This window comes from Lepidochelys kempii, chromosome 11 (assembly GCF_965140285.1).
Source record: "Lepidochelys kempii isolate rLepKem1 chromosome 11, rLepKem1.hap1, whole genome shotgun sequence".
NCBI classification, from domain to species: domain Eukaryota; kingdom Metazoa; phylum Chordata; order Testudines; family Cheloniidae; genus Lepidochelys; species Lepidochelys kempii.
The window spans coordinates 1,643,590-1,671,546 of NC_136390.1; the positions used below are offsets into that span (position 1 = coordinate 1,643,590).

The window sequence follows — 27,957 nt, forward strand, 5'->3', positions numbered from 1 at the left end:
GATGCTGTGTCTGGCTGGGGATGGGGCCTGCTCTGGCTTCTCCCATTCGGTCTTGCCAGGTACCCCAGAGGAGTGGGGGCACACGGAAGCCCTGGCCCTTCTCTCCAGCCTGTCACTTTCGCAGGCTCTTCCTTGGCAGCTGGTTCCCTTGGCTCCCGTGTCAGCTGGCCGGGACTAGTTCTCCCAGAGGGTTCAGAATGGTTCTGCCCAGCCAGGAGCCACATTAGCAGCCAACCGGGAGGCCAAGGGCAACACCTGAAACCAAGCCAATTGCAGCCTCCCTCATCTTCCAGCTGGAGGCACTGGACAACAGCTCCCAGCGTGCCCTGCTCCAGCATCATCTCCACGGGGGGCCGATGGCACCTGGCAGGTGCTCCAGGGATTGCAATTCTTCTCTGAAGAACTGGGCTGGGGCTGGCGGGTGCCAGCCCCTGAGATAAGAGGCCTTGGGCTTCATGCCCAGTGGTGCCATCCAGGCTGGTTGCAGAACTGGGCAGAGGGTCTGGGTGCCAACCAGCCCCATCCTGAGACAGGGAAGTCTTTGATTTCTTCTTTGCTGGGAGTGGCCAGAACCCCATAAAAACCTCAACCCAGTCAGCAGCAGTAAGCCAGCCCTGCCCGATGGGCGCACAACCTAGATGGGGTGCTTAGAAACCGCTTCGGAAGGGTTAACTGATGTTTAAGGAAGGGTTAATCCATTGCTTGGTCTGGCAGGTTGCTTAGCCCATACAGGGCCTCGAGGGCGGCTTGTCTCCATGCCATGCTGCCCCGTCTGCAGGGCGCGTAGAGCCTCCATCGGGCATGGAGCAGCCTACAGAACTAGCTCATGCGTGCAGCCTGTCCCTCCCCCCACTCTGCAGCAGTGCCATGCTGGCTATCCGTCCACCCACCCATCGCTTTCCTCTGTCTGGCAGCGTTTTGCCGGCTCCCTTCTCCATCCTCAGCTCATTCCCTGGCTTTACAGGCCGGGGCTGGCACTAGGATCCTGAACCCCTTACCTAGGCCCACAAGCCATGCTGTGGGCCCCGGGATGCCCCATAGAGATCAGGCTGGGGCCAGCAGTGCCTCTTTTTTGGCAGGGCAGCTGGGCAGGGCACTGCTAGTCCCCTGGGCCCAGAGGGTGGGCGGTGGGGGATGGGCTCTGCGGCAGAGCTGAGTCCCAGGTGGGGCTGCTCTGGGCTGGGCTGGCTGCAGCCAGTGTTTCTCGCATGCGTTATCGTTGTTGAGGGGGAAACGAAAACATCCCGCGGAGGGAGAGCGCTAGTGTTTGTGGAAGGGAATGAATGGCCCTTCGCTGAGCCCGGAGCAAGCTGCCTTTTATATTTCCTCTCCAAGCGTGGAGATTGCATGGCGGGAAGGGGAAGCTGTGGGCAGCCCCCACCCCAGCTGCAGCCCCCACCACAGCACACTAGCACCCACCTTCTGCTTGACCTGCCAATGCTGATTGCAGTCGAAAGGTGGCCCCCAGAGCAGCAGTTGGCCCCTGGAGCAGCAGTCCACCCCCAGGGGCATGTTAGGGTCAGGGGGCGTGGGAGCATACGGCAGGGTCAGGAGGCTGCATGGTGGAATGGGAGATGTGATGAGGGGTTGCACAGTATGTGGGGGGATGCATGGCAAAGGGGGCACACAGCAAGGGGGCAGGGCTGGCAGGAGGAGCCTGGAGTGCGTCCCCCAAGTCGTCCTGGGCTGATAGGGATTCCCCAATAACTGCCCCGGGACAGTAATGGAGGAGACTGTGTCCCCAGTATTAGAGGGCACTGCTGCACAGCACCTTTGGATCTGCAGGCAGGGGATGCTGCCCCATGCTTTCCTCACCACGCTAGACCTTCTCCTTCCCCTGGGCCAACCCCTCGTGTCTGGGCACTGAGCCTCTGGGGGCACCTTCCCTTAGGAGCCCCCTGCTCCTGAACCAGCAGGGTTCTCTGCACACCCTCCCTACCTGGGGGGCAAGCACCCAGGCCCAGCAGGGCACCAAAGCTAGGAATCCTGCCCCTCCTTGCCATGGGGCTGGGCTGGAGAGCAGGATCATGGCCCCAGCTGTTCAGCCAGAACCTGTTGGACCCAGGGGCTCTGCGTTCCCCACAGACTGGCTGCTGCAGCCTGTCCTGCTCCTCGCCTATCCAGCAGGTCATCTCCTCCCCACCCCGTGCCTAGGCCAGCTAGAGGTGTGAGGGTAGGGGGGGTCTATTTCTCTTCCCCAGGGCATGGGAAGCTTTCAGGGTGGTTAGGCTGATGTGGGAGATCTGAGCAAAGATGCACTCGTTACCTGTGGGGATGGAGGTCATGTTCCCCTCTAGGGGTCCGTGAAAGTGCAGTTCCTGGAGCTGGGCGGGTGGCTGGCTGCTCCCCCTTTCCTACATAGTTCCTTAGGAAGCTGAGCACTTATGGGTCAGCGTACAGCACCCACTGCCTTTGTGTTCTGGAAGGCTTGTGTTCTGTGGGCTTGCTGGGACCATAGGATGTCCTGAGTCCAGACTCTTTATAGCTCTGCCAGTGCCCCTCACTCCTGAGCTGCAGCCCCCTGCTAGCCCAGCCCTGGGCTCCCCCCACCCGCCAGCTCTGCCTATGCCCCTCACTCTCGACCTGCAGCCCCCTGCTAGCCCAGTCCTGGACTCCTCCCCCCAGCTCTGCTGGCGCCCCTCAATCCTGACCTGCAGCCCCCTGCTAGCCCAGGCCTGGGCTTCCCCTCTCCCATAAGCTCTAACTCTTGCTTCCTTGTCACAGAAGTGCCTGTCTCAGCTGCCGTGGGATTGGGGCAGCAGGTGGGTGGTGGTTTTGGCCTCTTTAGAAGCCTGAGCCTAGCACACCCATATCCCTATTCTGTGCCCAACTTGCTGTGTGATGGCTTTTCCTGAATGAGGAAGAGGCTTTTGGCCTGGTGGAGAGAGGGAGAGTACAGCCCTTTCCCCTCCCAATTTGGGGCAGAGGGTACTTAAAAACTGGGAGAAGTTGAATTCTTCATCCCAACTCTCATCATTCAGCCAGGATCAGCCAGTTTCTTAGCTTAGTGCTTCTGCAGGAAAGGTCAGCTATGAAATCATTAATGCTGCTGATCATAGACTCATAGACTTTAAGGACAGAAGGGACCATCATGATCATCTAGTCTGGCCTCCTGCACAATGCAGCCCATGGAATCTCACCCACCCACTCCTGTAACAAACCCCTAACTTCTGTCTGAGCTATTGAAGTCCTCAAATCGTGGTTTAAAGACTTCAAGGTGCAGAGAATTCTCCAGCAAGTGACTCGTGCCCAACGCTGCAGAGGAAGGTGAAAATGGCCCAGGGCCTCTGCCAATCTGCCCTGGAGGAAAATTCCTTCCCGACCCCAAATATGGCGATCAGCTAAACGCTGATGTGGGCAAGACTCACCAGCCGGACACCCAGGAAAGAATTCTCTGTAGTAACTCAGATCCCACCCCATCGAACATCCCATCACAGGCCATTGGGCATATCTACCACTAGTAGTCGAAGATCAATTAATTGCCATAATTAGGCTATCCCATCATATCATCTCCTGCATAAACTTATCAAGCTTTGTCTTGAAGCTAGATATGTCTTTTGCCCCCACTGCTTCCCCTTGGAAGGCTGTTCCAGAACTTCACTCCTCTGATGGTTAGAACCCTTCGTCTAATTTCAAGTCTAAACTTCCTGATGGCCAGTTTATATCCATTTGTTCTTGTGTCCACATTGGTACTGAGCTTAAATAATTTCTCTCCCTCCCTGGTATTTATCCCTGTGATATATTTATAGATAGCAATCATATCTCCTCTCATCCTTCTTTTAGTTAAGCTAAACAAGCCAAGCTCCTTGAGTCTCCTTTCATAAGACAGGTTTTCCATTCCTTGGATCATCCTAGTAGCCCTTCTCTGTACCTGTTCCAGTTTGAATTCATCCTTCTTAAACATGGGAGACCAGAACTGCACACAGTATTCCAGGTGAGGTCTCATCAGTGCCTTGTGTAATGGTACTAAAACCTCCTTATCTCGACTGGAAATACCTCGCCTGATGCATCCCAAGACCGCATTAGGTTTTTTCACGGCCATATCACGTTGGCGACTCATAGTCATCCTGTGATCAACCAAAACACCAAGGTCCTTCTCCTCCTCTGTTACTTCCAAGTGATGTGTCCCCAGTTTATTACAAAAATTCTTGTTATTAATCCCTAAATACATGACCTTGCACTTTTCACTATTAAATTTCATCCTATTACTAATACTCCAGTTTACAAGGTCATCCAGATCTTCCTGTATGATATCCCAGTCCTTCTCTGTATTGGCAGTATCTCCCAGCTTTGTGTCATCTGCAAACTTTATTAGCACATTTCCGCTTTTTGTGCCAAGGTCAGTAATAAAAAGATTAAATAAGATTGGTCCCAAAACTGATCCCTGAGGAACTCCACTGGTAACCTCCCTCCAACCTGACAGTTCGCCTTTCAGTGTAACCCGCTGTAGTCTCCCCTTTAACCAGTTCCTTATCCACCTTTCAGTTTTCATATTGACCCCCATCTTTTACAATTTAGCTAATAATTCTCCATGTGGAACCGTATCAAATGCCTTACTGAAATCGAGGTAAATTAGATCCACTGCGTTCCCTTTGTCTAAAAAATCTGTTACCTTCTCAAAGAAGGAGATCAGGTTGGTTTGACATGATCTACCTTTTGGAAAGCCATGTTGTATTTTGTCCCAATTACCATTGACCTCAATGTCCTTAACTACTTTCTCCTTCAAAATTTTTTCCAAGACCTTGCATACTACAGATGTCAAACTAACAGGCCTGTAGTTACCCGGATCGCTTTTTTTACCTTTCTTAAAAATAGATGTTTAAAGTGTCATCATTAGGCTCCAGTGTAAACCCGATGGATGGGGACAGGGAGAGTTCATGTGTCGCTCTGGGCCTGTCTCCTGTTTGGAAGGTATTCCTGTGACCACAGGGGTGGGATGTTCAGTGCAAATCAGTGCCGGGGGCCCTGCAGGCCTGGAGCACAGCAGAGTGACCCCATGGATAGCTGGGTGGGGGCCATGCAGGGTGTCTCCCTGGGCCCTTGCCACGTGGTGCCTGGATTTCCAATGAACATGCTGCGTATTCCCATGTGGGACGGTGAGAAGTGGATCCAGGCCTGGGGGCGGGGGGGAGCTGACCACCAGCCACTCCCTGGGATGCATTCACAGGGCAGCCAGTGCGAGACAGGAGTTTGGCCAGGGCTGGGATCTCATGGATATCAGCCCTGCCTGGGGGGAGACCCCTCTGATTGGCCACTCTCCCCACTTCCCCGTCCTCTGGGGAAGGGCAGCCAATTGGAGTTGCTGCTCTTTGCCCCACCCCTTCTCCAGGAGCCAGGGGAAATTTTAGGGAGGGGAGGGGGCTCTAAAGAGCAGCTCAGGGCGGCGCCTCGTCCCTCTCCTGTGAGCAGTGCGTGGTTCTGCTTCCCCCCATCCCTTGTCCTGGCGAGGGGGGAGGAGGGTGCAGAGCCCCTGCAGCTGCAGGAGTAGAGGTGGGGCTGCAGGGGGGCAGAATTAATTGCTGGGCTGGAGGAGGGGCCAGTGTTGGGTCTGTGCCATCTGGCAGCCACGAGAGCCATCGCAGCGGGCCAGGGGCACCTTGCTCTGTGCCTTTGGGGGCGTTGGCAGCGCTGGACCGCCCAGCCCGTGCTCGGGGGTGGGCTTCAAACAGCGAAAGGCCCCCAAAACACACCAGAGACTTGAGCTTCCCCCTCAGCTCTGCCAGTGCCCCTCACTCCCGACCCGCAGCCCCCTGCTCTCCCAGGACCCGGCTCGGTTCAGGCTCCCAGTGCACATTAAAGGCTGAGCCTCCATCATTTGAGTCCATAAATATTAGTTTCTGCAGGGTTTAATGAAGCCGTTATGCAGGGCACGGCCCGTGGCCTTAACAACGGCTCTGTGGCCTCGATTAAAGGGACCTTTCAGTTGCTTTCAAGTATTTTTAGAAAGGGGGGGGAACCCCAGCTGAGCTGGGAGAGGAAAATCCCGAGCTGGCCTGGTACAAAACTAAGGAAATAGCACCACCTAGACTGCAGCTCCCTCCCTGGCTCAGCTGGCAAGCTGCTGGGTCCTCTCTGCTCTGTGCCCGAGGGGCTAGTCCTGCTCCTGCTCTGCAAGATCTGGGGCCATGCGGCTCTGTCAGCCCCCCAGCAGGCCTGGTCCAACCCTGGGGGGTTTCCTGCTCTGCCCAGTGCCAGGTGCCCAAGTACTAACTCGGGAGGGTCATGCTATAAATAATGTGATGATCTCAAGAAGCACCTTCCCTGGGCTCAGCACCGCCTTGTACAGAGGGGAAACTGAGGCACAGAAAGAGGCAGCACTTGCCCAAAGTCACCCAGCAAGTCAGCGCAGGGAATAGACCCAGGAGTTCTGGCCCCCACCTCACTGGCCCACCAGTGGTTAGGGAACAGCCCTGGCTCTTTGGGGGACATCCCCCGCCCCCCGGCAGAGAACCTTGCTCCCTCCTGCCCTATGGGTGACAGCAGGGTCTGCCTGTCCCCAAAGTGCCATCTATGCCCCCACACTTTGAGGGGGTGGGCTCATTTTGTGCAGCGCTTTGCATGCTTCTGCCCTTCCCACAGAGCACAGGGATGGATCCAGAGCAGGAGGGGGTATCCCTAGCCTCCAGCCCCATGGGTGGGGTATTCCCCCTAGTCTCCAGCCCCATGGGCAAGGGATTCCCTCTAGCCCCCAGGGGGCAGGGGCTCACTTCCTCCAAGGGTAGGGGGACTGCTGCTCTTCATTAGGCCTTGGTTATTAACAAGTGTGATGGATTCTCTTTCGCTATCTTGTGCATGCTCCGGGCCCGGACGCCCTAGTGCTGGGGCTGAGGGCCTGGCGGGAGGTGACACACGTGGGGGCCTTTCCCGTATGCTCTGGGGTTCCCTGCCCTTTGAGCTGTTCGCTGGCATTCCTGCTGTCTTAATTTGTGATTGTGAGGTGAGGTTTGTTCCTCTGGACCTGCCCCTGCCCAGCCCTGGAGCAGCCTTGCTGTTATGGATATTAACAGTAGGGGTTATGGGGGCCCCATTGTGCCAGGAACTGCCCAGATCCCGACCAAGATCAGGGACCCATTGCACCGGGTGCTGCCCAGCCCCTGACTGAGATCAGGGCCCCGTTTGTGCCAAGCGCTGCCCAGTCCCCAACCGAGATCAGAGCCCTGTCATGCCAGGCATGGCCCAGCCCCCGACCGAGGTCAGGGCCCTGTTATGCTGGGCACTGCACAGACCCTCTGACTAAGATCAGGACCCCTTGGACCCCCCACATGGTCTCAGTCCCAACCCAGGCCCCTCGGACCCCCACAATATTCAGAAGAAACATTAAGAACAGTCCTGCTTCGTCACACCTAGCTGCAAGCCCCCTCCCCCACAGCTCTGATGGTGTGGGGCGCTTCAGGAGATACTGATGGGCTGTGGGGAGGTTGAGGGGCCCAGTGAGGCAGGGGTCTGTACTCACTTGCTGGTTGCTTGTTAGTGTTAGTGATCCAGACGGTTTGGAGAGCCCGTGGTAGGGGGTGAGCGGCACCACTCACCCGGACTCAAGGCTGTTGCTTTGTGGCATCGGATGCCCATGGGTCCGGCAGAGGCCTCCAGGGCTCCCCTTCTCTGCAGCAACCCCAGTGGTAGTTGTGGGAAGGAAACAGCTCGGCAACCAAGTGACACAGAATCATGAGTGTGGGGGGGAGGGACTTATGTGGGAGTTGTGGTGCTGCCGGGTGTTGGGGGACGTACGTGGGTGTCATGGCACTGTGAGGGGGGCATTGGTGGGCTTTGTGCTGCCTGGGGGCGGTGGGGCATACCTGGGTTGTGGTGCCATTAGCTGGGCTGGGGGGCGTACGTGGGTGTCGTGGCACCGTGAGTGGGGTTGGGGGACGTACGTGGGCCTCGTGGCACTGTGAGCGGGGTTGGGGGGGTGTACGTGGGTGTGGTGGCACCATGAGCGGGGTTGGGGGGCGTACGTGGGCGTCGTGGTGCCGTGAGTGGGGTCGGGGGACGTACGTGGGCCTTGTGGCACTGTGAGCGGGGCTGGGGGGGTGTACGTGGGTGTGGTGGCACCATGAGCGAGGTTGGGGGGGCGTACGTGGGCGTCGTGGCGCCGTGAGTGGGGTCGGGGGATGTACGTGGGCCTCGTGGCACTGTGAGCGGGGTTGGGGGGCGTACATGGGCCTCGTGGCACTGTGAGCGGGGTTGGGGGGCGTACGTGGGCGTCGTGGCACCGTGAGTGGGGTTGGGGGCATACATGGGCATGGTGGCACTGTGAGCGGGGTTGGGGGGGTGTATGTGGGTGTCGAGGCACCGTGAGCTGGGTCGGGGGCGTACGTGGGCATCGTGGCTCCGTGTGCTGGCGGGTGCGTTTCTCATACGCAGGTCCTGGGAGTGGGTTACCCACCAGCTGGAGAAGGTGTCTCTGGGCTAGAGGGGAGAGTTCACGGCGGATGCTGCAAAAGGCCTGTCCCTAGGAGTGCCAGGCCAGGCCAGCGGAGCGACCGATCTAGACCAGTCTCCTGTTCCTGGTGAGTGCCCAGTCCCCAGCCCAGCCCTGCCCTCCCCACATAGCCCTGCCATGGGATGGCGAAGCCCCAGAGAGGCAGGTGGAGTGGGATGAGGCCCCTGCCTTGCTCCTTAATGGCCTGGAAAATGCCTCCCAAGCAGCATGCCCTGAGCCCTCCCCTCTGTGCCAAGCCCCCAGGAACCCATCCCTGAGGGGTCCTGCCAGGGAGATGCAGGGGGCTAACTGGGGAGTTGGGGGCTGCTCACCTGGCACTTTCCCGTGTGGCACTGGAGGGGGAGGGCAGCATTAGCCCCTTGGCTGGCAGGGCTCACGGAGGCCATGGCGTGTTGGTTAATACGTGGCTGTTGATTCTCGGTGTGCAGCTGGCGGCCCCAGTCCTGCTTCCCCGAGGGGACAGGTGCTGGGGCAGGGGATGGAGCAGCCTTGGGAGCCGGCGGTCCCAGCACCTCTGGAAATCCAGTCGCAGGGCTCTCAAGCTGGGCATCCCGCCTCAGTGGGTGCTTCTGGCTGCGCCCGCATGCTTGAGGTGCCCAGAATGAACCCCATTGCTTGCTCCCCTGCAGCATGGTGCCCCCCGGGCCAGCATGGCACCCATCTCGGCATGGCAGGCCACTCCTGGGAACTAGCCTGACCTGGGCTCTGCCTCTCTGGGACCCGCCCCGGCTTCTGCCTCTCGCCTGGCCTAGCCAGAGCACCCCGGGAAGGGCTGTGGCACTGGGCGGAGGCTGCCCAAAGGAGTTGGCCCACCTGGGGAGATGAGGCTGGCTGTGGGGAGAGGGGCACAGCGCCCTCCCTGGTGCAGAGCCGAGGGGGCTGGAGGGGGCTTGGCCGGCCCCTGGCCTGGGTAGTGAAATCAGGGTGTTGTGTTTACTTTCCCCTATTGGCAGCTGGAAGGGGAAGCCCATCCCAGCCCCGCATTGTTGTCTCAGCGAGTTAATCAGATCCCATAATCCTGTTGTGGAAATATCGGGCCTCCCTCCAAACAATAGAGACCGAGAATATTGTGGTTAAATTTCAACCAGCTGCCTCCCTGCTCTGTTTGATCCCCCTCCCAGGGCGCGCTGGGGCACCTGGTATCAGCCCTGATGCAGGGGGAACAGGAATCTTCGCCTGCTCTGCTCCAGGAACCCCGCACACCTGCAGCCCCGAGCAAATAGAGCCCAGGAGTGGGGGGCCTGCTTGGGCTGCAGGGCTCCCGGGTGGGGGGTGCCCGCTATGACGGGCTCAGGGACCCTCCACGTGTGGGTTTTTGACACCTGTCGAAGTCGCCCGGGTGGCCTGGGAGCCGGGGCCGCCAGAGCAGGGCTGGTTCCCGGGGTGGAGGGAGCCCTCCGGCCTCGCTCTCGTTGGCGGGGTGGGGGCAGCTGCCTACCGGGGCTCGCCCTCAGGGACAGGTGGAGCGGGACCCTCCCCGGCCGGTGGGGTGGGCTCCGACCAGCGGCGCTCTTGGCAGGGGGAGGAGGCTGCCGGCGGCCCATGGCAGGTTCCGCGGGGAGGCGGAGGGAGGGAGCTGGGAGGCTGGGACATGGGCAGGGTGCGGTCCTGGCGGTTCCCGATCCCGGATCTCTTCAATTTCCCCTCTCACTCGTGCCCTGGGAGTGGAGACAGCAGCGGCTCCGGCTCCAGCTCCAGCCCCTGCAGCCACCGCCGCCCTGACCACCAGGGCGCCAACCGCGGGGACTCCGGGCAGCCGGGCCCCGGCCCCGCAGCAGCCGCCCCGCTGCCAAAACAAACGGCCCTTCGCTATTTATTGGAGGCGGCCGGGCAGGAAAGCTCAGAGCAGGCGGCCAGCCCCAGGCGCCGGGCAGCAGCAGCGGGGCGCACGGCAGCACCTGCCCGGCACACGGCCACCTTTACGCACTGGATGGCGACCCCCCTGGGGCACGGCGAGCACCCCGGCCGAGCCTGAGGGGCTCCCGGGCTGAGGACCCCCCTGTCGCCCGCCTCCCCTCCCCGGCGGAGCTGCCCAGCGTCCCCGCTGTCCCCGGACTTCCCTGTCATGAAGCTGGCCCGGCTCCTGCTGCTCCTGAGCGGATGCGCGCTGCTGCTGGCCCCGGCGGTGCGGGGGTGCGGGCCGGGCCGGGTGGTGGGCAGCCGCCGGCGGCCCCCCAGGAAGCTCATCCCGCTGGCTTACAAGCAGTTCAGCCCCAACGTGCCCGAGAAAACCCTGGGCGCCAGCGGCAGGTACGAGGGCAAGATCGCCCGGAACTCGGAGCGCTTTAAGGAGCTGACCCCTAACTACAACCCCGACATCATCTTCAAGGACGAAGAGAACACGGGAGCCGACCGGCTCATGACCCAGGTACGGGCCCAGCCCCTCCCCGGGCCATGCCAGGCTCCTGAGCCCTCTGCGCCCTGCAGTCCTTCCTCTCCGGGGGAGCCCTGCTCTCTTCCTCCCCGCCCCCCCGGCTCCTGCCCTGATCCCTGCTTCAGCCATGGCGGGCTCCGGGGGACATTCCACATCCTGTCCGGGGGCCCCGGCTCAGGTGCTGGGAGGGAGGCCTGGAAGTGCCCCGCCGTGCGGGGTAGACCAATGGCCCGAGCAGATGCTTCCTCCCCTGATAGCTGCCCGCTGCGGTGACCCTCTGCTGCAGGCACCTGCCCTCCCGAAGGCCCCTCTCCAGTCAGATCCCCGATGCGCGGCGGGGGTCTCCTCTGTTCTCCCAGGCCCGGCTTCGTTTGTTTGCCCTCCGCTGCCCTCCTTCCCCCGAGCCCGGGGACCTTCCCCATGCAGTGACCGTCGGCGCGGGGCGGCAGCGTTGCAGGGGGGCCCTGGATCTGGAGGCGGAGAGGAGCTGCGGGGATCAGGGCGCGCGGCGCGGCTCTCCCATTCACCTGCCGGGCAGCGTGCGCTCTGGGTCTCCGGCTGCGGGCCCCGCGCCCCTCAGCCCCAGTCCGAGGCGCAGGAGGTGGCGAGTTCACAGCCGGCCCCCGGCAGCCACAAGATGCTCGGAGTCACGAGGGGCTTCCCGGGCGCAAGCTGCTGCCCCAGCCCGCTAGGAAGTTCCCGTCCCTGGAGGGAGTCGGGGGCGGATGCTGTGGAGGACCAGAGCGCTGGAGGGAGCGGGAGGGGGTGGGCAGTGGCATCCCCCTGCCTGCCCCGGGAGGCCCCCAGCTGGGCAATCCCTTGGCACTGGCTGGGGGTAGGGTTCAGTGTCTGAAATCTCCAGAGCCCTGGGACCCAGTGCTGTGGGGTGGGCAGTGGAGGGTGTCTTGGACCCAGTGCTGCAGGGGGGAGAGGGGGGCAGTGGAGGGTGTCTTGGACCCAGTGCTGCGGGGGGGGGAGGGGGGCAGTGGAGGGTGTCTTGGACCCAGTGCTGCGGGGGGGGAGGGGGGCAGTGGAGGGTGTCTTGGACCCAGTGCTGCAGTAGGGGGAGGGGGGCAGTGGAGGGTGTCTTGGACCCAGTGCTGCAGTGGGGGGAGGGGGGCAGTGGAGGGTGCCTGTGCCCCAGGGCTGGGGAGGCAGAGCTGCTGGGGGTCGTGGAGCTGTGCCAAAGCAGTGTAGAGAGCCTTCTCGGGCTGCAGAGGGACCAGGAAAGGGGGACGGCTGGGGCGACCCTTGTCAGCATCCACAGCACAGACTGACCCTTGGCTGCTCAGTGGTCGGGTCCTCTGTCCCCTCGGCTAGGGTCTGAGACCACAGCCGGGTCCCTGCTGGCGCTGCCCGCTGGGGACTGAGTGGAGCAGGTGGCTGCGTGGGCTCCGCAGGGCGGTAGGAGCCCCTTGTTGGCACGAGTGACTTGGGCCCACAGGGAGCAGAGCAGGAGCTGGTCGCTGGCCGCTTCCCACAAAGGCTCTGGGCACACCTGGGTGCCCAGCTCCGCGGCGGGGCAGGCCTCTTCGACCAGGGCCTGAGAATGGGGCGAGGAGGGGAGGGCTCGGGTGTGACTGCCGCGGGCATGACACCGAGCACCGCGCCCCCCACCCGGCCTCTATCCAGGGGCTGAGCACTCGGGAGGGCGGTGGAGGTGTGGGCAGTGGCCTTGCAGCATTGGCCAAGCCCTCACCCTCTCCATGCCTCAGTTTCCCCTGCCTCTGGGAGCTGGGGGGTTGCTGGTGGGGGGTGGGTTGATGTCTGGGGCGGAGTGTTTGGAAGTTACTGACCCTCGCCGGGCGTGGCCCAGTCTAACGTAGGGGACAATGGCCTGTCGTAAATTCCACCTGGAAGCCAGCAGAGGCGGCCTGGGACAGGGGAGGGTGGCTCCGGGACGAAGGTTACCCGGCGTTTCGGTGTGGGCAAGGAGAATGCCTGCGGCTTTCAGGAATGCAGATAAGGAGCTTGGTCCCAGCCCTCTCTGCTGATTTACAGCCCAGGTGAATTTCCCAGCAGAGACTGGGTCCCAGGGCTGGAGGCCGGTGCTGGCTGCGCTGGGCCTGTGGGTTCCTGGCTGGCGGGGGAATGGCTTGCATGCCCTGGGCTGAATACAGGAGGCTGTGAAAGCGGAGGTTCGGTGGACTCCGGCCTTGGTGTGTGTGAGGACAGGAGAACTCCAGGAAGTGAGTGTCGGGCAGTCTGACATCACTGGGGACTGGATCCCTGGATAGGTGCCGCCCGGGACAGCCCCCTGCACTCCAAGCTGCTCCTGCCTGACCTGCTTGGACCTCTGCTGAGTCTGCCAGCCAGGGGCAGTTAGTGCCAGCTGGGGTGTGGGCTGGGAGCCCAAAGCACTTCACAGCTAGTAATGACTGTCACATGGGTCACTAATGCCAGTTGCTGGATCAAAGCCGGCACCCCCTAGAGGGGACAGGCCCCATGTCCCATTCCCTGTCCCCCTGAGCCAGCCAGTCCCTGCCCTGGGGCCAGATCGGAGCCAGCGCCCCCTAGAGGGGAAAGACCCAGTGCCCCATTCCACCCCTTTCCCCCCGCCCTCCCCCGAGCCAGCCAGTCTTCTGCTCTGAAGCCTGATCACAGCCAGCGTCCCCTAGAGGGGACAGGCCCCATGTCCCAACTGTGAGCCCTATTCCTGTCTCTCGCTGCACCACGCAGGGCAGAACCGGTCCCAAGTAATCCCAGGGTGTCACTCTTCTCGCCATGTGTGTGGAGTGGCCAGCCCAATGGGGCTCTGACCAGAGCCTCTTGGCACCCCACAGCCCAGACATTACATCTGAAAGTGCCCTGCTGCCCTGGGGCCTGGATGCCCGCTGGCCTGGCCCTGGTGGGAGCCCAGTGGCCAAGATGTAGGGACACCTGGCTGGGGGAGCAGGGGACTGCCATCCAATCGCACCAGGACTCCCAGCACCCTTGGGGCAGCAGCCTTCCCAGTGCCCCCTGCGGGGGAGGGTGAAGGGAGAGATGCCCCTAGGGCCCCAGGCGGCTTGAGGTGCAGGCTCCACGCTGCCAGGATGGCTGGGAGGGGACGGGACCCACTCCCATGCAACCCCTCGCCTCACTGGCTTTTACTGCTGTTGACTCACCTCAGAACCTGTTTTCCCCAAGTCCAAGGGTCTGGGCGTCTGGGTGGTGCTGGGAGATGCTGGGGGGCGGGGAGGGCTGCTCCCCGCCTCCCCTTATCGGTTCATCTGCCTCAAGAATCTGCGTCTGTTTGCTCTGCGCTGGGCCTGCTGGCAGGCGCTGAGAGAAGGCCCCACCTTTCCCCTCCCACGAAGCCGGCCCCTCACCACCCTCGCTGGGCAGAGGAATTTCTCAGGTGCCCCCCCACGGTGCCATTTGGGCCAGCCTCATTGCCCAGCCCCACTGGCCTGCAGACCCAGTGTGCTGCCCCCTCCCGGCGGGCTCCTCACCCCCCACCCTGCATAGTGGGGCTGGCAGTGCCTGGGCAGGCTGCCCTGCTGAGGAAATGCCACTGACTCCCCGCCCCCCGCAACACAGGGACGGCAGGGCCTTGGTCCCCATCCAGGGTGTGGCTGCTGGCTGCCCTCCATGTGTGTGTGGTGTGGGGGGCTCAGCCTGGCCCTGCCATATTGGGGCTCCCGGTGGGAGTGGGTCCTGCCTGGTCTTGCTTGTGAGTGACTCCGCTGGGAGCTGAAGGTGCCAGGCGGGCACAGCATATGAGCCTGGTGCCAAATGCCCTGCGAGCAGGATCACCCTAGGGGAGGGGCACTCCCTCTCCAAGGCCCCGTTCAGCCCTCGGCCTCTGCTGGGACCACCAAGCTTGGCACAGAACTCAGCTGGGAGCCCTGAGCAGCTGGGCACGACCTCTGGTCAGTGCTGACTGGGCTGGTGCTGGCTCCTCGCCCTGGGGGAGCTGGTCCTTCATAGTGAGTGAGCCTGCTTACCTGCCACGTGGGCCGGGGTCTCTCCGGGCATCTCCAAGCCGTGCTCTCCCTCTGGCCTCCCCCTACAGCTCTCCGAGCTCTGGAACCACAGGGGCTGCATACCTGAGACAGGGTGTTGGATGCCACTCCTGCCTGAAACCAGCTGCTGTGTGAAGGGCACCAGCCCCTCTGAGGGCCCAGGGCACCTGCTTAGGCTAGCAGCCTGTCTCCACAGCCGATGGCTCAGGGGGCAGCATTACCCTCCCCCCCACCTGTAATGTCCCTGGCTGGCTGTGCAGAATGGGAGGGCAGAACGTCCTGCAGCGTGAGACTGGATCCATCCTGTCGCTCGTGTCCTTAGCGTGCAGAGCTACTCACGCACTGCACAGCCATGACATTGCCCTCGCCGGCTCCCTCTTGTGGCAGAGAGTTCCACAGGCCAACTGGGCGCTGTGACTCCCCTGCCAGTGATTTCCTCGGGTGGCTGCTCATGGCACTGGGCAAACTGAACCCAGGGTGGGTTCTTGCTGTGCCCTTCCCAGCCATCACCACCCCAGGCAGAGATGCAAGCATCTGGCAGCCCTGCTCCAGTCCTGAGCCTGTCTCTGTGGCCAGCTCTGTGTGCCAGTCTCTGGGATCTCTCCCTCTCTCTCCCCGTCGTGATCTGAGTAGGTGGCTGCCACCTGTCGCCATGGCGGTGGCCTGGGTCGGGGGGCAGCCAGCTCTGCTCTCACTGAAGACCTGGCAACAGGCCAAGGCAGATCCCAGACTACATGTAGCCGTGTGGACGCTGGCCAGGCTGCAGCGTGCCCACTGGTACAGGGCATCCGGGCATGGAGGGATTTCTGTCTCCCCCGCCCTGTGGGCACCTTTGCCCCCGCCCCACGATGGGGTGTACCTGAGCTGCACTGCCCTGGCCATGCCCTGCTTTCTGAGCTGGAGGCAGCCTGGTGCCGGGGAGCATCCCGTGCCCCGAAGGGGAGCGCCTGGCTGCGATCCCTGCCCCGTCCCCAGGCACTCGGCTGTGGGGCCTCTCTGGCACGGCAGTGACACCTGCTGGCTACAGCTGGGAATGGCAGAGCAGCACTTCGCTCCAGCCACAGGGACCTTCGCCCTCCCAGCTGCCCCCTGCACACCCCCTCCCTGGCGTGTGTCCACACAGCAGGGCCTGGGTGGCTGGGAGCCGCCCTAGGCTGGGGTGGGACAGGTTTGCTCCCTGGCCAGCGGCCGAAGCGAAAGCAGCTGGGGTCTGAGCCCCCTTCCCCTGATGCCTGCCCTGTGCAGCCATGTCCCGATCGCCTGGGACAGTGTGCCCCATGGATGGGGAAGTGCAATGCAGGGGGTGTGCCTGGGGCTGGGGAGGATTTCAGGTGACGCTAAACTGTGAGGAGCTGAGAATCCCATGGGGGACCCAGCAATCAGCAAGCATCTTTCTACCCATGCAGCACCTAGCACGGGGAGTCCTGACCCGTGACTCGGCTCCTCGGAGTGAGGGTCCTATGCAGCCAGGAGAAGGGGGAAATAACCTGACGGCCAGATGTGCACTGGGAGGAAGGGCTGAGAGAGGGGTGGGGAACAGGCCAGGAGCTTGCAGGGGATCTGTAAGCATAGGGGGCCTGGGCATGGTGGGGCAGCTCTAATCTGCTGGGGGGATCCACCGCCGGGAAGAGGTGAACATGCCGTGTGTGCAGGCTTGGCAGGCCCATATGGGGCTCCAGTTACCCCAGCTTTGCTGGGCCCCACCCACTCCCATTGCACAGATGTTTAGGGGACCCCCTGAGCTCAGCGTCCTGCTGCAATTGTTCCCCCCTTTTCCTCTCATCTGTCCTGTGGGTGTGTTTCTGTCTGTCCATCCCAGAGGAGCTGCTCCAAGGATGGGGTGGGAGGGAGGAAAGGAACAGCTGAGCTGGGGGCCATGTGCAGACTGAGCTGGGGCTATGGGGCTGCATGCTGGGGGGTCGAGGGGCGTGACCGGGGCGATGGGATGAGGCTGGGGAGGGGCGTCCTGGCCGGATGCCGTTGTCTGCCGAGGGAAGGGGTCGGGGTCGGAGAGAGCGCAGTCATGGCGCGTGATGCCCGGGGACCAGGGGGGCAGCCCTGCCTGATGCTGGGGTTTATGGGAGCCACCGCATGTGCGCCCCCTGGCTTGGAGGATGTCAGGTGCAGCTAGGGCGGCGGGGGGGATCAGGGCTGCCGTGGGCCCTCGAGGCAGAACAATCTCCCCCTCCTGCCAGCTGCTGTGAGCTGGAGTCAAACCAGTGCCCGGGGGACCGGGCCCATCCCTGCCTGGCTGCAGAGCTGAGCGGGCCCCGTGCCAGCCTCCCCGCCCGGCCAGGAGGGGTGTCTCTGGGGCTGGCTGGGCTGCATGGCCAGGGGGCTGAGGGGGACGCGGTGGCCCCACTCCCAGTCAGGCTGGTGGCACCCACGCCGTGGTGCCGTGTCCCTGCGCAGCAAAGGGGGGGTGGTTCATGGGGACAAACCCCCCCCCCCATGAATTGTGTTTGTTAAATTCCTTCCCTGTCTTATCTCTGGCTGGCCCCGACACTGAGACTGCACCCAGCAGTTGGGGAGCACGTGGGAGGGGGGCGGGGGGAGGGCAGAGAGGAACCTCTCTGGGGCAAAGGCCCCCTTCCCCCACCCCCTCCCTCTGCATCACAGCCCCCCCCAGCCCCACTGCATCAGGAAGGGCCCCCCAGCACTGTGGCCCCCCCTCACATTGCAGACTTTGCCTGTCACCCACCCTAGACCTGTGGATGGGGAGCCCCCAGCCCATACCTCCCATCCCTGCACTGACCCCGTCAGCCCCTCCAGCAAACTCCCTTCTGCCTCTCCTGGGCCCTCCCCAGCCCAAGGGAGGTGTCATGGCCAGAGCAGCCGCAGGGTGGGGCCTCCTGGTTTGGGAGGGGCAGGGGGCCTGGGAGAGCCCCAGGGAGAGAACTCAGTGCCAGGCTCTGAATGCCCGGCGGCGATGCCCTGTCCAGCCTTTCCCCACTGGGGACCCCGACCTGGGTTTGGAGCTTCCTGAGCTCACAACTGACGGGAGAGCAGAAGCCTCAGCTGCAGCCTTGGAATGACTCACAATTATCATCACATGGCTGTTCTTCACCCTCCATCCTCCTGCGGGGCAGCCCAGGGCTGGGCTAGCAGGGGCTGCGGGTCGGGAGTGAGGGGCACCGGCAGAGCTGGGGGGAGCCCAGGGCTGGGCTAGCAGGGGCTGCGGGTCGGGAGTGAGGGGCACCGGCAGAGCTGGGGGGAGCCCAGGGCTGGGCTAGCAGGGGCTGCGGGTCGGGAGTGAGGGGCACCGGCAGAGCTGGGGGGAGCCCAGGGCTGGGCTAGCAGGGGCTGCGGGTCGGCAGCGAGGGGCACCGGCAGAGCTGGGGGGAGCCCAGGGCTGGGCTAGCAGGGGGCTGCAGGAGTGAGGGGCACCGGCAGAGCTGGGAGGGGGAGCCCAGGGCTGGGCTAGCAGGGGGCTGCAGGAGTGAGGGGCACCTGCAGAGCTGGGGGGAGCCCAGGTCTGAGCTAGCAGGGGCTGCGGGTCGGGAGTGAGGGGCACCGGCAGAGCTGGGGGGAGCCCAGGGCTGGGCTGGCAGGGGCTGCGGGTCGGGAGTGAGGGGCACCGGCAGAGCTGGGGGGAGCCCAGGGCTGGGCTGGCAGGGGCTGCGGGTCGGGAGTGAGGGGCACTGGCAGAGCTGGGGGGAGTCCAGGGCTGGCATAGCAGGCCGCTGTGGGTCGGGAGTGAGGGGTTGCCTCAGGTCCGGCAAGTTGGGGGTTTCTCATGCCGCTGATATTGGCTCCAGCGGTTCAGGGATGACAGACCAAGCTCCCCCCCAGGTCACCCAGTTGGACTGAACCCCGGCCCGGCCCTCGCAGTTCGCGGCCTGGGTTCTGGGGGTGCATCTGTCTCCAAACCCTTCCTTGCGCTGATCCCTGTTCCTGGTGGGAGCCCGGGGCTCCGGGTGCCTGGGGGAGGGGCGGCAGTGGGGGAGGGGGATACAGAGGGCTCGGACATGGGGCTATGGGCTGGCACGAAAGTCACACCCCCAGGTTGTAGAACCAGCAGGAGCACGTTCCTCCCTGGCTGGGTTGGGGGCTGCCCTGGGGCCGCGTTTTCCTGGGGGTCGGGGGCTGGAGGAGGGGCTGTCCTGGGGCTGGGGGCGGAGCGTGGGGAAGGGCCGTCCCTGGGGTCTGCGGTGCCCATGTTTGGGATGGTTTTTCGCTGGGGGCTCTGATCTGACCAGGAGACTCCCTCAGGCCTTAGCCATCAGTGCAGCCCCATCCCTGTCCTCCTGGGGGCGCCCTCCCCCTGCTCTGCATGGCACCCACCCTGGCTACGGAGGGAGCCACTGGAGAGTGTCTCCAGCCTCCCCCTCCCCCAGCACTGGGGCAGTGAGAGTGAGAACCGCCCCCCATGGGGGCTGGGAGGGGGCTGTGGGGCTTAGTTCTAACCCCCCAGGCTAGCAGTGACCCAACAGCCTTGCCAGCTGCCGGGAGGCCGGGGTGAGGGTCTGCTGGGTCTCAGCCCAGCGCCCCATGAGTCAGTGCCCACCTCACCAAACCCATGGGCACCAGCTGGGCCCCTCACTGCCAGGCCCAGCAGAGGGTTGCCCAAACTGTGCCAAGGGCCCCCGCGGGGCGGGTGTGAGGGGGAAGTGACTGCAGGGCTCAGCTCCTGCCGACTCCGTGGCTCCCCGTGCGGCCCTGGCCCTGCCGGTCGGGGAAGGGGTCTGCCAGCCTTGCCCCCCGTGGACAGGGAAGCGATTGCCAGGGGTGTGGTGTGGACGTGGCACCCCGGGGCAGTGCGGGTCGTGCCCAGAGGCTGTGGGGCTGCTGAAGGGAGCCTGGCCCGTATGGGCACGCGGGAGCAGCTCCGGGCGGTGCGTGGCACGGGCCCAGGCCATGGGTGGGGGCGCCGGGGAGGGGCGGGGAAGGCGTCGCACCAGGGTTGGAGGTGACGAAAGACGCGAAGGCGTCATGGCGGGAGAGGCAAAGTACCGGCATGGCTCTGAATCTGGCCAGGAGCCAGAGAGCAAAGCGGGGGCTGAAAGGGTCAGTTTGCATCGGGGCCAAAGGCTACTCGCGGCCACGGGTGGGTTGCTCGAGGCAGCAGCGAGCTGGGAAGGGGGGCAGGTGTGTGCGGCTATGCCAGGTGAGTTCGATTAACGTGAGGCACTTCAGGGAGCCCCGAAGAAGCTGGGGGGATGGGGCCCACGGCGGCCGGTGAAACAGTCTCATGTATTCTGGGGGTGGGTGTAAACGATTCACACACTCGCGGGGTCTGATTCCCTGGATCCCCCAGGAAAGACCTGCGTCCAGTCGCTGTGTGCGGCACTGCTTGCCCGTCCCCCTGGGGGCATGGCCCCGCCACAGGGGTCTCGGGAGGGTGACGAGAACGGCCCAGGCTGCCTAGGGAGGCTGCCGGCTGCAGAGCGGGGGCTGTGATGGGGCGGGGAGGGGCTGGATTTACAGGGCGGGGGGGGAGGGGTAGCTAGGTGCACTCTGTGTGGGGCATGGGGGATCCCCACACGCAGCAGGGGGCAGCAGGGGGCTGGCTTTGCAGTATGGGGCAGAGGGAGGGGGAATCCCCCAGCAGGGGTCAGGTCCGGCTGCCCCATGTACAGCCTGTTTGGCTCCCAGCAATGTCCTGGGGGTGCAGGGTAACAGGCTGATAAACCTTAACCCCCCCACTCTGTCCTGCCCCCCGGTCTGTCCTGCCTCTCCCCCTGTCTTGCCCCCCCGCTCTGTCCTGCCCCTCCCCGCTTTGTCCTGCCCCTGCTTTGTGCTGCCCCACTCCCCACTCTGTGCTGCCCCCTCCCGGCTCTGCACTAATTCTGCCCCCTGCCCGCAGCGCTGCAAGGACCGCCTGAACTCCCTGGCCATCTCGGTGATGAACCAGTGGCCGGGGGTGAAGCTGCGGGTGACCGAGGGCTGGGACGAGGACGGGCACCACTCGGAGGAGTCGCTGCACTACGAGGGCCGAGCCGTGGACATCACCACCTCCGACCGGGACCGCAACAAGTACGGGCTGCTGGCACGCCTGGCCGTGGAGGCTGGCTTCGACTGGGTCTACTACGAGTCCAAGGCCCACATCCACTGCTCCGTCAAGTCAGGTGGGGCGGGCCGGGCAGGGCGCTGCTCGCACGTGTGGCCGTGGGACCCGGGAGCTGGGGGCAACTGCTTGGCTGGACCAGCCTGGCCCCACTACCCCGCAGCCCCTGGTCCCCTCCCTTGCCCAGCTCCACTCCAGTGCCCCCACCCACCTTGCCCTTGCCTACTCCATCTCAGCCTCCTGCCCGCCCTGCCCCACACCCCCAGCTGTCCTGCCCATCCTGCCCCCACCAAACTCCCCCCAGCTGTCCTGCCCACCCTGCCCCCACCAAACTCCCCCCAGCTGTCCTGCCCACCCTGCCGGGTGTCGGGAGTGAGGGGCACCGGCAGAGCTGTGGGCAACCCACCAAACTCCCCCCAGCTGTTCCATCACTCTGCTTGCACCGCACCCGCTCCCCCACCATGCTGTCCTACCCAGCATACCCTCGCCCTAGGCTGCAACCCCACCTTAGTTCCCCTCGCCACCATCCCATCCCCTCCTGAACCCCCAACCCATCCAGCGCCATCTCCCCCCCCCACATGCCACCTCAGGCTCTGCTCACGCCCCTGCCCCCGCTTCCTCTGCCCAAACATCAGAGCCACATGGCATCTCACCTGCCCCCCCATCTTTGAGTCTCCCCCATCCCGTCTCCCCTGCTCCCCCTCCCCATCCTGTGCTGGGAAGACAGCGGCTCCATGGCTGTGGGGAGATGGGAGGCAGGGGCTGGTTGCTCTGGGGTGAGAACGAACAGCTCGGGGTAGAGCTCAGACACGGCATCTTGAAACATCCCAGCTTGGCAATGTCTGCTCAGGGGGAGCCTAGAGCTGGGCTAGCAGGGGGCTGCGGGTCAGGAGTGAGGGGCACCGGCAGGACTGGGGAGAGCCCAGGGCTGGGCTAGCAGGGGGCTGCGGGTCGGGAGTGAGGGGCACTGGCAGGGCTGGGGGGGGCAGGGCTAATTTCGCAGGGGGCTGCGGGTCAGGAGTGAGGGGCACCGGCAGAGCTGGGGGAGCCTAGGGCTGTGCTGGCAGGGGCTGCGGGTCGGGAGTGAGGGGCACCGGCAGGACTGGGGGGAGCCTAGGGCTGGGCTGGCAGGGGGCTGCGGGTCGGCAGTGAGGGGCACCTGCAGAGCTGGGGGGAGCCCAGGGCTGGGCTAGCAGGGGGCTGCGGGTCGGGAGTGAGGGGCACCGGCAGAGCTGGGGGGAGCCTAGGGCTGGGCTGGCAGGGGCTGGGGGTCGGGAGTGAGGGGCACCGGCAGGACTGGGGGGAGCCTAGGGCTGGGCTAGCAGGGGGCTGCGGGTCGGGAGTGAGGGGCACCGGCAGAGCTGGGGGGAGCCCAGGGCTGGGCTGGCAGGGGCTGCGGGTCGGGAGTGAGGGGCACCGGCAGAGCTGGGGGGAGCCCAGGGCTGGGCTGGCAGGGGTTGTGGGTCGGGAGTGAGGGGCACCGGCAGAGCTGGGGGGAGCCCAGGGCTGGGCTGGCAGGGGTTGTGGGTCGGGAGTGAGGAGTCAGGCTGTGTTTGGGATTGAGGCGTCATCACCTGCTTTGTCTGTTGCCGTTGGCTCGGGGTGCGAGCGTCTGTCCCACCCAGACATGGGCGCACAGGACTGGGAGGCCCTGCTGGGGGGCCCTGCTCTCGCGGGATCCCTGCCCCTGCTCTGTGAGGGCTGCTGGGGCTCCCCACCACTGGAGCTGGGCTGGGGGGACCCTCACTCCGGCACGACTCGGGGTGAATTCTGGGCAGGAGCCGATTGTCCCGTCAAATCCTCGCCGGGAGCCTGTCCCTGAGCCCTGAGGGCCTGGGTACGGCGCGGCCGCCTGGCCACAGGACCCGCCCGGGCGGCAGGGCCAGGGCCTGGCACCAGCTCCCCGGGCCCTGGCAGCCCGGCGGGCAGCGAGGGGTCTGTGGTGCACGGTGCGCAGATTCCTCCCAGCAGAGCCCCCCGGATCATTCCCGTCCCGCAGCAGCCCCAGGACGTGCCCCTCGAGAGGAGGCGGGTCCGGGCCGAGCGGGCGGGCGTTGACCGTGGCCTCTTCTCGCTGTGCTTTGCCCAGTAGCGTGATGGGAGGCGCCCTGGGCACGCCCAGCCTCGGGGCTCTGGCCGCTGGGCAGGAAGCGTTTGCCAGGCCCCGGCTCCCCCCACGCGGGGCCCGTCCTGATGCCTTGGCCTGGATCCATCAGCCTCGCCTGCTCGGACACAGCCTGGGGCCCCGCGCTGACCGGCTGCCCCGGCCCAGGCCAGGATGGGCGCGACCGGGACCAGGAGCGAGCCGTGCTGGAGAGAGGACAGAGCAGGGCAGGGCCCCCGGACAATGGAGGGAGCTGGCAGCTGGGCACCGAGTGGCCCTGGCTAGGGAGCTCCAGCGTGCGGCTGCTGCGCCCCTGGGCTCCAGGCCTCCTGCCACGATCTTTGGGGACCCCCCCCGTGTCTGCCACGCCACTGGGAGCACGTGGTGCGTGGCTGGGACCGGGCGCGGGCTGCCGGGGGGGCTGCTCCCCATCCTCAGCTCTGCACGTCGGGGGCAGCTGGCCTGCCCCATGCCGGGGAATAAACCCATTTTATTTTTGTACCATGGCCACGGGGACCCTTCTGTGTATCATGCCCACCCCCACCATCACCACATCTGTTCCTCCTCCCGGCCTGCCCCGAACACCCCCCATCACCTCCCCTTTGCCCCCGCAAACACCCCCCCCCGATGTCCCCTCACCTGCCCCCACCTGCTCTGTCCCCCCCACCTGCCTGAACACCCCCCATCACCTCCCCTCTGCCCCGCCCCAAATGCCTGCCCTCCATGTCTGCCCCAGTGACCCCTGCTCCTCCCTGGCCCCCCCCACCCCCCGGCCTGGCTCTTTTGTGCCCATCCCGATGGGCTGGGGGAGTCTCTCTATCAGGCAGGATCAGGGCCGGCAGGTGGTGCCAGGTGCCCAGGTTCAGGGCTCTGCCCCAGGGACTGTCCCTGGCCGGATCCATCCCCCTGCCGGGCTTTCTCCCCCCATTTGGTTTAAATTCTCCCCACTGGTTCCCCCCCCATTGGCACTGAGCCAGGCCAGGCAGCGTCACTCTCTGCCTGTGGCCAGGCTCTGAGCCCCCCGTGGGGCTGGTGCTGGTGCTGAGGGGCCTGGGCAGGATTGGGGGGCGGCTCCCAGGGGCACCTTCGGGGGCTGAATCTGCATCTGTGGGAAATAAAAGGATTTGCTCTGGAGTTTGATGCTTTTCTCAATCAGCCTCCAGCCCAGGGTGGGGCCCCAGCAAGTGGGGCCAGGCCCCCCCATGGCTCCCATTCTCCCTCTGCTGGCCTGGGGGGGGAGTGCCAGGGGGAGCCTGCCCAGGAAGGGAGCTGGGGGGGGTCTGCAAGTGGCAGGGAAGTGGGGGGCAGGAGGCCATATCTGGATGAGGGTGTCACATGGGGGCGGGAGTTTGAGTGGGGCTGTGTGGGGCGGAGGGGCAGGAGGAGCTGGGGAGGGGCTGTGCAGGGGGACAGGAGGAGTGGGGGAGGTGTGGGTGAAAGGGAAGAGAGAAGGTTGGGGGGCGCTGAGGGGTGGGAGCAGGTGAGGGGCAGGCGGTGGGAAGGGAACAGGGGTGAGAGAAAGCCCTGTACACCCAGCCCTTGGACCCCCCAGTGCCCACCCCCTTGGGCACCCAACCCTTGGACCCCCCTCCCAGTGCCCACCTGCCCACCACCCTGGGCGCCCAGCCCCCTGGAGCTCAGCATGGGGGGTGGCGTGGCCAGCTTGTCAGTGCTCCAGCCCCCCACTTTGGCAGGTGCTGCACTGGAGATAGGCCAGCTCCCAGGGATTTCCCCCCCAAACCCCTTCCCTGCCCCCTCTGGGATGTTACCCCCCAAACCCTCCTGCTCCACGCTCCCTGCCCCCTCCAGGGGTTTGGTGACTAACCCCCCCCCCCCCAGCACCCGTGGGCCAGCCAGTCTTGTGGGCACAGGCTGGGGCAAACTCACCCGGGGATTGGCTTTGGGGGCGCCAGCCCGGTAACACCCCCCTCACCTGCCCGGGGTCCAGCTGGCAGGAGCTGCAGACAGTCCCACCCCCAGCCGGCTGCCCAGTGCAGCGGGTCTGGCTCCGGCCCCCAAGCCTGGAGCAGGTTTCTGGCTGTGAGGGCAGATGGGCGACAGGCCCCACAGGGCCAGTGGGAGACCTGCTGACCCCCCCCCACACCCGCTAGCAACAGAGCCCTACAGATTGGGGGCTCGGTTACAGCCCCACCCCCACCCCATGCTCAGTGCTCCTCGGGGCGTGCCTGGAACCCCCCAGCTGGGGGGGATGCGGCTGCAGGTGGGGGTGGGGGATGGGATACAAATGGAGGCAGGATGGGATTGTGAGCTGGGGGCAGTGGGTAGGTTACTGGGTGTTTTCAAGCTGGGGTGTGGAGGGGGTGAAGGGTCCTGGGGCGCGTGGGGGGCAGTGCAGAATATTGCCCTTACAGGAAGTGTGGGGGTAAATTGGGGGGGTTGCACTCTGGCTCTGGCTGTTGGGTTGAGGCAGGTCCCACCCCAGAGGCAGCCACATGTCAGCACTGGGGTGGGTGGTCTCCCTGTATAAACAGACCCTACGCCCCACCCCAGAGGTGGCTGCATTGCCCGCCAGGTCAGGGATCCGCAGGGTAACCGCCCTGTCCTCTCTCGTTCCCTCTAGAGCATTCGGCGGCGGCGAAGACGGGTGGCTGCTTCCCTGCCCGGGCCCTGGCGACGCTGGAGAGTGGGGCGAGGACCCCGCTGTGGGCGCTGCGCCCGGGGCAGCGGGTGCTGGCTATGGACGAGCAGGGCCGGGCCACCTACAGCGACTTCCTGGCCTTCCTGGACAAGGAGGCGTCGGCGCCCACCACCTTCCACGTGATCGAGACCCAGGAGCCGCCCCGTCGACTGGCCCTGACCCCTGCCCACTTGCTGTTCGTGGCCGAGAACTCCACGGCGCCCGCTGCCCGCTTCCAGGCCGCCTTCGCCAGCCGCGTGCGGCCCGGGCACTACGTGCTGGTGGCAGAGATGGGGATGAGCCTGCGGCCGGCCAGGGTGGTGGATGTCTCCACCCAGACAGACTTCGGGGCCTACGCCCCCCTCACCCGTCACGGGACCCTGGTGGTGGACGATGTGGTGGCCTCCTGCTTCGCCCTGGTGCAGGAGCAGCGGCTGGCGCAGCTGGCGTTCTGGCCCCTCCGGCTGTACCATAGCCTGGCGGGCGGGCACCGGACGCAGCCGGAGGGTGTGCACTGGTACTCGGGGCTGCTGTACCACCTGGGCCGGCTGCTGCTGGCCCCGGAGAGCTTCCACCCGCTGGGGACGGCCCAGTTCGAGAGCTGAGGGCTGCCGGGGAGAGGAGAGGGACGGGCGGAGGGGTGGCCATTGGGCCGCTCTGCCGGGAGCAGCGCCCGGGGCAGCTGCCTGGGAAGAGGAGCCATCCACGCTCTGAATGCCGCCTGCCCTAGGAAGCGGGGCCGGCTGAGCCCGCGCAGGGCCCGGCCAGAGAGGGCAGGGAGGCTGGGGCACGTCCTCCCCTGGGCCCGGGTCCCGTGTGCCAGCGAGGCTGGGCACCACCACGGACAGACCCCTGCGGAGCCACCAGCCTGGGGCTGGGGGACCCGTCTCATGTCCCCAGCTACCCCTGCTGCTCCGGGAGGCCTGGACCTGTGGGGCCCGGACGCCAGTCTCCCCCGTCTGCTGCTGGCGCCAGGGCTGCCTCGGCTCCCTGCCAGCCTGGGCTCTGCCAACCAGCCCAGGGCCCCGGGACGGGGGCTGCTGGGGGGGGCGCCCCCAGATGAATCTACATGCTGCTATTTTTGTGCGTGAGGCGAGTTCCAGGGACGGTGGTGAAGGGGGAGGGGCCAGGCGGGAGCCCCCCACGCTGGGGGCAATGGCGGGGGGTGTGTGGAGGTGCCCAGCACAGGGGCCGGTGGGGGGCAGGGCACGGCAGAGGAGAGATCTGAGTGCCAGAGCGGCTCCGTGCCCAGCCAGGCCGCCCGGCTGCCTGCGCCCCAAGGGCTGGGCTGGGCTGGGCAGACACCCCCTCCCGGCAGGGCAGCCCCCTGCGCCAGCAAAGTCGCTGCTGAGAACGAGCTGGTGCCCCCAGGGACGGGCCAGCCACGCGGCTTCTGAGGACACGAGGCTGCCCAGCCAGACCGGGGGGCCCTGGGGTGAGTGTGAGCGGGGGAGGGCACCGGGGGGCTTGGGGCCCGGGGGTGGGGACGGGGTTCCTGGGCACGGTGCGCCGGTGGAGGGCGAGATCTGGGCCGGGCTGGGCTGCAGAGCCAGGGGAGGTGCCTCTTAGCCAGATGTGAGCCTGTGTGTGTGGGGAGCGGGGGGGCGGGTTATGGGGTGGAGAGCCCCCCCAAATATTACTAAAAATAGCACCAGTGCAGGCGCGGGCTCTGAAATCACCCACCTCCCACTGCCCCCACCCCATCTGTGCCATTCACGCCCACAAAACCAGGTGCCCCCCCGGGCTTTGAACTGGCTACCAGACTCCCCCCCCCAGGGTAAGTCATGGCTGCTCCCCTCGTGACAGGGAACTCCCCCCCCCCGCTGGCAGCACCAGCCACAGGGACCCCCCCAGCTCTAGTCAGTGGCTCAGTGTCTGTGGCTCGGCCGTGGGCCGTGTCCCCCTCCTGCCGCATCAGCCCCCCGTTATTTATTTCTCTGCTCGCTGTAACGGAGCCGGTGTCCCTGTGGCGGAGGCTCCGGGGGTGGGGTGGGGGGGTCAAAGCAGAAATTATTTAAGATTATTGTAAAGCCGGCGTGGCTGGCGCCCGTTGGCCGGAGCGGGCCGCAACCCGCTTGTCTCTTCACTGGAGGGCGATTTCCCGGTCGGGGACAAGGCCAATAAACCGATGGACTCACGGGTGCTCCACGCGTCTCTGTGGTTTCGAGCCAAGCCCAGGGCAAACGCCCGCAAGCCGCCGTCCCCTGCCCCGACCCCGGCCAGGAGCCTCCCTGGCCACGCAGGACATAGCGGGAAATGCGGCCAGCTCTGGAGCGGAGCACAGCGCCCCCCACCAGCACACGACACCCTTGGAAACACTCCATGGAAATCCCGGGGGGGGAGCTGGGGGTCACGTCCGTGGGAATGGGCCACGCAGGAGAAGTGCTAGGGGGCCTGTCATGCCCACGGGAGGCAGGAGGTGGAGGGCCCAGGGCTCTGGCAGC

General features: G+C 65.1%; 1 protein-coding gene across 1 annotated transcript; it reads left to right on the plus strand.

Moving 5' to 3' along the window:
- The first annotated feature begins 10,030 nt into the window (after positions 1–10,030).
- On the plus strand, positions 10,031–26,625 carry IHH (Indian hedgehog signaling molecule). Its single transcript, XM_073304675.1, has 3 exons — positions 10,031–10,811; positions 20,571–20,832; positions 25,457–26,625. The coding sequence occupies exons 1-3, from the start codon at positions 10,509–10,511 to the stop codon at positions 26,116–26,118; spliced, it is 1,227 nt and encodes a 408-aa protein (XP_073160776.1). The 5' UTR covers positions 10,031–10,508; the 3' UTR covers positions 26,119–26,625.
- Positions 26,626–27,957: the final 1,332 nt, after the last annotated feature.